The 11,362-nt window shown below is 32.9% G+C and overlaps 1 protein-coding gene across 1 annotated transcript in view; it reads left to right on the forward strand.

The window, feature by feature from the left end:
* DMD (dystrophin) overlaps positions 1-11,362 on the forward strand; it is a 1,580,480-nt gene that overhangs the window by 388,447 nt on the left and 1,180,671 nt on the right. The window contains exons 29-31 of the mRNA XM_006911463.3: positions 6,551-6,661; positions 7,060-7,233; positions 9,578-9,733. Of these exons, the coding sequence (XP_006911525.1) occupies positions 6,551-6,661; positions 7,060-7,233; positions 9,578-9,733 (441 nt within the window). The remainder of the gene's footprint in view (positions 1-6,550; positions 6,662-7,059; positions 7,234-9,577; positions 9,734-11,362) is intronic.

The raw sequence follows: 11,362 nt of genomic DNA on the forward strand, positions 1-11,362 counted from the left end.
TAAAATTTCTAAAATATATTTAGCCACTGGGCTCTTTTCATGCACAATCTACTTGATCTATAAAGAAATTTTGACCTCTAATCATATTCAAACAGTACTACAGATGTGAGAATTTTTCTAGAAATGCTGCCTATAAATTATGATAATCTCAGTTTTCTATGATATTCAACCATCATGTTTTTCTAATTTTAATGGTTTTAGTAGTAGAGACCTTTGAAGAATACAGAAATTCATCCTCTCAACAGTCTATCTAACTGCTTAAAATTGATATGGACATTTCAGAGTCCATGTAATGCTTTGTACTGAGTTCCAAATTGCCAAACTTTCATTCATAAGTCACGTGATCCTTTTTACCCCTGGTGACAGATAAAAAGTTCAGGTTTTGGATGTGTGTAAGTCATTGTGGTTTCTATTATTCATGAGATGTAGCAACAATATGACTTATTTAGAAAAATGTGGAATTTCTCATCAGAAGACCTGTGTTTCAATGATCACTTAAGTTATCTTGGCTTTGTTTTATAATGCTAAGGTATTAGAGGCAGCTTTGCGGGGCCAGTCTTTAAGAAAAAAAAAAAAAACTGTATAAATTGCTAAGAGAAAATTAAATGCTGAATTATAGAAGAGTATTTGGCAAGGGAGGAACACTGAAACTTAAGGTTCAGTAGCTTCACACTAATTCCTCCTCTAGATACTAATTCTCACTCTACCCACACCCAGTCTTCCTTCCATGAAACTAAGTATACACACTCTGCATGCTCCAAATGCCATCTTGGTTAGCATGCTTCCACAGCCCAGAATGAGATCCCACTTTCTTATTCCCTATGCCTCCAAACCCACTCATAGCCATATGCAATTTAAATTGGGCCAATTTCTTAAGAATTTGCCAGATTCTATAATAGAAATGGATATTTTCCTTCCCTTTTATCACACAGCATGATGTTTTCTATTATATTACATATATTTCTGTTTTGTAATTTACCTATATCTGTATGTTCTGTCTCCTAAGAACAAAAGTTCCTTAAGAATAGGGACACTAGGTTTGTTCTCACTATGCGGAATTCAGTAGTAGAAGCAGAACTCATTTCTTTTTATTTATTTATTTATTTATTCCACTTATAGATGAGTGAGTGCAGGGGCTATGGATTTCCACATGGTGTTTCCAGTCCACATCTGAGCTCGAAATGAACACATAGAAGGTCAAACTTATAAACTCTTATATAGCCTTTTTAAAATAGTTAAAATAGTTAACATACCATATTATGTTGGTTTTGGGTGTACAACACAGTGATTAGACATTTTTATAACTTATGAAGTGATCACCCTGATAAATCCTGTACTCATTTGGCACCATACATAGTTATTACAATATTCCCGACTATATTCTTATGCCATACTTTATATCTCCATGACTGTTTTGTAACTGCCAATTTTTACCTCTTAATCCCTTCACCCTTCACCCTCCCTCCCAACCTCCCCATCAGAAACCATGAAAATGCTCTCTGTATCTATCAGCTTGTTTCTGTTTTCTTTGTACACAGAACTTGTTTCTTGAATTGATAAATGAAATATTGTTAATATATAGATAAGATAAAATGTGTGGTCTGATAAATGTCCACTTGGAGGACGCTTTTATTTCTGAATCATAATTTAAGAGGTAGTATAGTTAGTATAGTTGTTTCAAGGGCATTGTTTGCCACTTTCTAGCTATGTTACCTTGGACAAGTAAACATTGCTACCCTAATTTGTAATGAAGATGATACATACTTATCTTAGTTTGATTAGCTGATTAAATGAATTTATGTGAACTGTTGGGAGATAAACTCACACAAACACCTACTTGGGTGGTGATGATAATGATGATGATTTCCTTCACTGCTCTTCTCTTACCACTCTAGTGTAAAAGGCTAAGGAAATGTATGTATATTTCATTTTCTTCTCTACTAGATATACCCTGAATGCTGACCAATGAAAGACTTTAAGAAACATGTAGACTGATACTGTTACAGATGTATCATTTGGATCTTCTGCTCTCTCTGAATTTCTTTTGTAGTTTTCTCTCATCAGTTTCCTTTTCCAGTTCCCACAATGGCTATTCAACTTGACCCTCTCGTTTCTCATCCTAAGCAGATACCAAGGGGCTCCTCCTTATAAACAAATGATATATGACATTGACAATTTATGACTAAATATTTGAGTGCACAACTTGAACAGATATTCTTACATATACTATCCTTTTATTGAAACCAGTGTAGCTGTCTACTGCAGACTTGAGAATTTTTCCAGATATTCCACTTACAAATTATGATAATGCATCATTGCTGGCTTGTCATTATCATCCTCAGTTCAGAGGTGAAAAAATTCAGGCTCAGAAGGGTTTGGTAGTGCCTTCCCAGGTGGCAAGACAGATCCTTGAGATTTAATTCCAGATTTCTCTTAACACTATTCTCTTCTGATTCCCAGAGAGCATCACATAAGAAGCATCCCACATCCAAAATGATCTTTATGTCTTACCTTTGTCTTCTGAAAAAGTGGCACCTCTCATCCTGTCAATATTTTCCATTGATTATTGATCACTGCTCTTCACTCCATTTCCTCTTGCTTCCCACAGGGTTTTTTTTTTTTCTTAATAAATTATCTTCTTATATTTTTTTTAAATTTTATTTTTAGTTTCAAATATACAGTACATTGGTTAGACATTTATGTTGTTATGATATGATTCCCTGACATTTTTTAAAAAAATAATTCACCCATTGGCTCCTTTCACATAGCCTTAAAATGTGTTCCAATTTAGTCTCATTGACTTAAATTTTATTATGTGAGGAGACAAAAATCTTAAAAAATATTTTAAGCTATTTTTTATGATTGTTCCTCATTCTTAACCAGGCTTCAGATCTTGAAAACCTGATTTCTGTTCTCATCATCCACTAACTCAGTTCAGCTACAGTGCTCATTGACTAACATACACTGGTTAGTACTTATCTCATTTGAACTGTCTCAAAATTGACATTCTTGACCTCTCATTCTTCACACTCTCACATCACTTGATTTAAGTGGCACCTTCTGTCTTTCCTGGTTGTATCTCTTTTTCTTCTCTTAGACTGTTTCTACTCTTATTTTTACTGCTTCCTTTCTTCTCCACAATCCCTTAAATTTTTATGTTATCCATGATTTTCTTCCGATTCTCCCTCTCTACTTCCCTCTCATGTTTGAATACACTAAAATAAATCTCGATTATATAAGCACCCACTGCCCTTTTTTTTTTTTTTTTTAGTTTCAAGTCCATAATACATTGGTTAGACATTTACATAGTGTGTAAAATTATCCCCCTAATTGCTCCTTCTCTCCTTTGTTTTTCCACCTAGCCAATATATTAATGCTAACTGCATTCCCTATGCTGTGCTCCCCATCCCCATGACCATCTATCAACTACTAATTTGTACTTCTTTAACCCTTCACCCCATTCTCCCAGCCCCAACCCCCTCTCCTCTGTCCATCACCAGATTGTCCTCTATATTTGTGAGTCAGTTTTTGATCCTTAGATTCTGCATGTAAGTGGAATCATATGGTATTTATCTTTCTCTGTGCCCACTGGTTTTTTGAAAAGTACATATATATATATATTGATTAATAAAAATTTATTTCAAAGTATTGCTATTGCTGGTACTATTTCATTAGGCAATTCCATAATTACTAGATTAAGTAGTTGTAGTGACATTGTTATTATCTATGATTCTGATCAATTAAAAATTTTAAAGTCTATCTTCCTATGGAAAATACCAGAAACTTTTAATTTAGGACATGAGGTTGTTTAATACCTCACTCCCACTTACATTTCTAGTTATATTTCTGTCAGTGTGCATTCATTCTCCATGTAGTATTTCAGTTCTCCTAAACCCTTGATGCTGTTCAGGACTTGGCCTTATACCATATTTTCTCACAATTAGGAATATTTTTGTTTTTAAAACTTCCATCTCTTTGCATATCCAGTATACTATTTAGGATGCTTAGATATAAAGTAACAATATTGAATTAACTAAAAACAAAAAACAAAAATGAGGGAGAGAAATTTGTCATAAGGATACAGGTATGTTTCATGGAAACCTAGGGCAAGAATAAAGTTTTGACTCAGGAAAGGCCTCGAACCTGTGTGTGTGGTTACTTGTAACAGCAATTTATTATTTTCTTTATGGTTTTGTGGGTTAAGGCTCAGCTGGATATTTTTCTCTTGGGGTCTCTCATGTGATTGTAACTAGCTATTGGCTTGTAAATGCACCTGGGCTGCATGTCTGAGATGGCTCACTCATGTATAGCAGTTGATGCTCACTGTCACCTGAAAGCTCATCCGGGATTGCTTACTGAAACATGTACCCACAGCCTCTCTCTATAGCTTAGGCTCCTTAGGCCATCTCAGATGGCTTCCAAGAGGGAGCATGCTAACAGCAAGTGTTCCAAAAAGGCAGAAGTGGAAGCTGCTAGCCCATTTCAAGGCTTTTCTCTTAGCTGGCAGAACATTACTTTTGCCCTATTCTGTTAATCAAGGCCATCAAAGGGCCAACCTAGATTTAAAGAGATGAAGAAATAAACTCTACATCTTAGTGGTGATAAGAGGAGCATGAGGTATGGAAATTTGTTGCAGCCACCTTTGAAAAATACCATCTACTTCAGCCTATGATTGAAAACCATGAATATTCTTGTTTCTACCTCTCTTCTTAAGCATCTATATCTTTCTTCTCTCTTCGGTCATGGCCTTTTGCTATTCCTCAGCTGACACAGTAACGTATGGACTTTATAAGCACATTCTCTTAGCATATGTGACACAGTTCCTAGCACTCACAGAGTTGGACTAGACTTGCTCCTGTCAGTTTAGAGAGAGTCTAATGGACTTAACTGAGCACAAGCATTGTCCACGTTTTAATCATTCATGATTTGTGGTTGGCCAGGGTTATATGGCAGATAAATGGTGGTTATTGACCCACCTTTTTGAGAAGCTAAACATTTTTCACCTGAAACATCATAGCCATCAACCCCCTAAAACATCTGCTATTCTCAGCAATGCTTACTAATTATTCAGAGCTCTATTTTAACATCATCTCTCCTATGACATTTATTAAATCCCCTGTTCAGCGTTATTCTACCCCATATACTCCCATTGAATTTTATAGATTCTTTAGCATTTCTATCTCTGTGAATAATGTTATTATGCATTTACATAGATCCCTTACTGCCTGCCCCCCTCCGCCTACCAAATTCGATGGTTACTGGAGAATAGTACATAGCACTATTTCTTATGCAAGGTAGTAATTCAACTATACTATGTGTAATTTTGTACTATATATAGTACAAAAGTAATATGCATATGCATGAGTCTTTGCTCTTATTTATTTTATGCCATAATTCTAACTACTTAAATAATTCATAATTACCTTTATGATTGTTAGGATTGATATGCTAAGGAATAATATTAAAGTATATTTACAATCGTGTATCCTAAGTAACTCCTTCACCACTTAACCCATTTTCTTGGGATAATTCTCATTACACATTATGGGGCTGTATTTCTCTGTGGTAACCACTGAACAAACTGGTGTTATTTTCTAATAATATGTGCTGAAATTGACTCTAATTGTTGTAAATTAGGTTACACTAACATGCATTATACAAATTGTTTTTCATGAAAATTTTATGGGCACTCTGGTATAAGTTAATCAATTTTCTCTTCTCTGACTTATTTATGGTAATCTAACAATGAATGAATTTTAAATCAGAATGAATTGACTACTAGCTGATTTTTGTAGATCTGGCAGAATGAAATGAATAATTTATTGTTTTGGTCTCTCTACACCACAGCATTTGGCCTACTCCTGTAACTGACTCAGAAGAGTTTAAGTTAAATACAGACATATTTTTGAATAGCACTCGATCAAAAATTTCTTTATTCAATAAAGAAAATATTGAAATATAGTTATTTAAAGTTTAAAAATCAGTCTCTATAAGAAGATGTTAAGCATGTAGGAAACAAAAAGGAAGGCCAATTGAGGCATTTACTTTCTCTTTTCTATTTCCATAGTTTCCCTGAAATTTAACTTAAACATAGTACAGAATGACCAAGTACAGTTCACTATTAAGGACTATTGTCCACATGCAACTTTCTCATATCTTATCTCTGTCACAGTTAACTTTTTTATAAAGGTTAACTTCTTAGATTTGGTCAGATTTGAGGGTAAATTCAAAGGTAACAGTATAGGTTTTAAAAATTATACACACACACACACACACAATATAATATACATATATTTCCTACTGAAAATGATATCTGGAATAGCTTGTTCATTATTACTGAGTCAAAAGGATAATTTCTTTTTCATAGTAACTCCATTAGGAAAGAAACAAGTCATTTCATTTTTGATAACTTTTAGTAAGTAAAAACTATTATCATTTTAAAAGAGGCTATATTGTAATAATGTTTTCTGTGAATTCCATCTTCTTCGAAAGTGAGTTCTTTGTGATAATTTACAGAGCATGTTGACTAATAATGCTGTCCTCTCAACAGAAAATTCAATCGGATTTGACAAGTCATGAGATCAGTTTAGAAGAAATGAAGAAACACAACCAGGGAAAGGAGGCTGCCCAAAGGGTGTTATCCCAAATTGATGTGGCACAGGTACATATTGCATAAACTAAGGAACTTGTTTTAGTTGGGCATTAAAACATAGTCAGTCTATGTTAGACGACTTGATTATTGGCAAAACTGGGATCGAGGCTATTATTTGAAAACTACAATATGATATATAAATGATACAGACATTTTGGGTTGTGCATTTTAAGGATAAAATAGATTATAAATTACTTTTTATTTAGTATCATATTAAGAACAATTACTGAATTTTTCTCTCAAATGCACATATTCTCTATGCTGGAAAAATGAGGGAAAATGATTGTTTTAGTTTTTATTTGTATTCTTGTTTATCTTCAGGAATAAAGGATACTCTATTAATAAAATTTGAGTGGTTATTGTATGCAAGGCAGTTAAATTGGTGCTTTCTTACATTGTCTTTACAGAAAAGATTGCAAGATGTTTCCATGAAGTTTCGATTATTCCAGAAACCAGCCAATTTTGAGCAGCGTCTACAGGAAAGTAAAATGATCTTAGATGAAGTGAAGATGCATTTGCCTGCTTTGGAAACGAAGAGCGTTGAACAGGAAGTAGTACAGTCACAGTTAAATCACTGTGTGGTATGTATTTCTGGTGACATACACAGCTACCCCTTAACTTTCCTTATTAAGATGTATTTGATGATCTCTTTTATAATAGAATTTTTTTTTTCAGTTAACTATAGAATTATATAATTTTAAGATTAAGAACAAAAGTTAGCACAGGTGTTTTGAGAGACAAGAAGTTTTACTGAAATAGTAGCCATTTAATACCTCTTCTATAGGTGTCTTTTTTGATTCTATAATTTTCTAAGGACTCTGCAGAATATAAAAATAAGTCTCCTTTGTTTAATGCTTATGATACTTTGAATATATTTTTAAATGGTTATTTAATTCTTGTGATATTTCAAATATATCTTTAAATGGAAATACTGAAAAGAAATATAGTAAATTCTCATCATCATCAATAGATTCTGTAACTTAACAGGCTAATTGATACAAACAAGAATTAAGTTCCTACATCATCTCATTAACATTATAACAAAAATGCCACCACACCACAAAGATAGACTAAAAAAGCATAAAAGAATCATTAGTCCATAGCATAAGTCTTTACCAGACTTTGGAATTTCGAGCAGTGTCCTTTGTTGCAATTATTGGAAATTCACCAGGTCAGATGATTCCTCTGACAGCATAAAGCTGAGTTATGAGGGCATTTTATATAATAATATGTAAATATTATTATAATTCTATGGGTACTATGGACTATTAAAGCAGAATCACATAAAATAAAAATACTGAATGTTATTATTAACATTAAAGGGAAAAAAATTTATTTAGTACTTTCTGTTTTATGTATTGTTTCTACATCTACTCCATAACATAAATGAAAAAAAGACCTTTTAGGTGCATTTCAGGCATATGATTATGAATGGGAATCTTTCTTTTGAATGAAAACATTTTAATATTTTTGTGAGAAATGAAGTATTTAATACCATTTATTCATAATACAGGCTGCACTTTAGTGACATAATTATTATAAATAGTCTCACCCCAAAAGTAATTTTGAATATAATGATATGTAGTTATTAGCTGATATTAGATGAGTAACATTAAGAATATATGGGAACATATATCACCTTAAATATTACAAAAAGAATTAAAGGCAAAATGAACCAAATACACTGTCACCATGACTAAATATATTCGAAAAGAGAGCTTTTCATTCTATTCTAGGAACAGGTCTCTAATAGTACCTCATAAAACTTGTCTGCTAGTAAATATGAGCTGAGAACAGCCCTACCTTCACCCTGACTCAGTGCAGAGGAAACAGTTTAAAGTACTTGCTCAATTTGTTTCTGGTTCTTTTTTCAATGTCAGGACCAATTCAAGGAGTCTTTCCATAAAGAGATCTTTTTCTTACAACTTTTATATTTTGTCAGCACTTAAGATGCTCTATTGCATATACTATAATTGTGGTCATTGCCTTCAAGAAATTTTTTTTTCTGTTAAAAATGTCATACCAGCATGAACACAAATAAATATAAAGAATATTTTCCTTCCTTAGTGATAAATATTTTATCTGCTTTTTGAATGACATGATGTTAATGACTAACACTCCTTTGGATAAGCTTGCATCATAAAGGTAAATCATTAAGATTTTTTTAATTTAAAGAGTAAATCATTTGGAAATATCTCTGATTCCAAAATTCACAGAATGGATTCCTAGCGGATACTTTTGTGAAATGATATGTTTGTTCTTTGTAGTTGTGATGTACCTGTGAGTTTTAAGTAACATTTTTCTATGTTGATCAGCCCCATTAAGAAAATAAATTTGGACCTCATTAACGTATTTAAACTTTCCTTCTTTCCTTCCATATGATTTAATACATTGATATTATGATCTGGAAATTTAGTCCTACTGAGATGTAAGTGCCATGAGGTCAATGGGGAACTTGTTTGTTCTGGCTGTCACTCTCTAGTGACTCTAATACTGTCTGGTACATAGTAAGCATTCAGTGAATGAGTAAATGAATTTTTCCAAACTAAAACTAGAATTATATAACTGACATTTAAAATATTGTATACCAACCAAAATTAAGTTTACAAAATAAAAAATATAAGTCATATAATTTTTAAAAATGATCTTCATAATCTGGATCGAAAAACTAAATGTATGATATACTCTTACTTTAGTAAGATTACAAACTATTCATGTCTGTATGTGTATATATAATTATAAATAGAAACTCATTCAACAGAAAATGCAAAAGCTGCATATTGATCACAGCTGCAAAACACTGCTCCTTTAAAACTGTAAACATGAAATAGTAACTAAGATGATCTCTGCCCTTATTTCTTTTTATAAATAATAGTGTTAGACACTGTTGCTTATTATTATGTTTTGTTTTATGTTTTAACTTAGAACTTGTATAAAAGTCTGAGTGAAGTGAAGTCTGAAGTGGAGATGGTGATCAAAACTGGACGTCAGATTGTGCAGAAGAAACAGACGGAAAACCCTAAAGAGCTTGACGAAAGAATAACAGCTTTGAAATTGCATTATAATGAGCTGGGAGCAAAGGTGCATGCATGCTGAAACCATAAGCAGTGGCTACTTCCCACTTTCCTTATAAATTATAAAACAAGAGACAGCAATTATGTACATTTAATGACTTAGAAAGTCTTAATAATTTTATTTCAATAGATAGATTAGATATATACATACATACATAGTACATAGAGATAGAGACAGAGATAGACTCATGTGCAATTCTTATTAAGAAATAATAATTAATCAAGAGCATCTTATTTCAGTCTACATTAAAAAGTATGTAAAGCTTGGGGAGATTGTTATTGGTCCATCAGATGGTTCTAAAAGGGTTTCTTTGCTCTACACTTGCCTTTTTTTCATTTTATAAATTTACTTGTGATGACTCAAAGGCTGGTAAATTTATTATAAACTTATGTACCTCCTTATATTTAGGTACAACGGAATTGATATGTTCCACATAGACCAGATAAGAGTTGGCACATTCCACAGAAATGACTTCCCTATATGATAAGCATTGTATCATTCACTACCTTTGACTAATAAGATAGCATGGATAGCCAATTAAGTCCTATGGCTCTGTGATTATTTTAATATTTTTCTTCTGATAAGGGTCTAATGCCCACTCCTCTCTCACTGAAAAAGGTGTTTAAATCTCTCCATCTCTTTTCGAAACTGTGGAATGTCTAGTGTAGTTATCTCACTTCCCCCAAATCAAATATTCTTTATAGATTTAGAGCTTTGATGATTCAAGATAATGATAAATCATTTAAAAAGTAGTCATAAAAACATGAATCATCAATAGCAAGTACTGACCTGGCCTTTTCTAGTCCAGTATTTTACATTAAGCTACGTAAAAGATGTTTTGGTACTCAGCTAAGATTCAAGTGACATTTGGCACTTAGTAATATCATTTAAAGTAAAATGAAATATTTCTAAGAAATTATACTTAGCTTTAATAGCATGACAGAATATAGTAGAAAATTTGGGCAGAAATTTATTTTTGAAATGAAGATTTAGAAGTACTAATGATAAAGGGAATATTTATAAGTATTTTATAAAAATTCTATGATATTCCTTAAGAAAAAAATGTCTACATTTAAATCTTCCAAGCTCCTTCAACAACAGTGATTTTGTTTAATAAAATCAAAGGAAACAAAGGTTATCTTAATATAGTATTTATTTTATATAAAAAAGAGAAAACCTTCTGTTTTAATCATCTTCAGAATTTATATGGTTGTACTTGCTCAATTCAATATATTACCTTTTTACATTAGTCAACTCAGGGTGCCATGACAAAATACCATGGACTTAAACCAGGGGTCCCCAATCCCCAAGCCAAGAACCAGTACTGGTTTGTGGCCTGTTAGGAACCAGGCCACACAGCAGGAGGTGAGCAGCGGTCCAGCAAACGAAGCTTCTTCTGTATTTGCAGCTGCTCCGCAGTGCTAGCATCACTGCCTCAGCTCCACCTCAGATCATCAGGCATTAGAATCTCATAGGAGCGCTGTTCCCTGGTGCCTAAAAGATTGGGGACCCCTGATTTAAACAACAACAAAAAAATGTATTTATCACAGTTCTGGAGGCTAGGAACTTCAGAAATATCAAGCTTAATGAGTATTGTTCCTAGTTTGCAGACAGCTGCCTTCTCATCGCATTCTC

This window comes from Pteropus alecto, unplaced genomic scaffold (genome assembly GCF_000325575.1).
Source record: "Pteropus alecto unplaced genomic scaffold, ASM32557v1 scaffold414, whole genome shotgun sequence".
Lineage (NCBI taxonomy): Eukaryota > Metazoa > Chordata > Mammalia > Chiroptera > Pteropodidae > Pteropus > Pteropus alecto.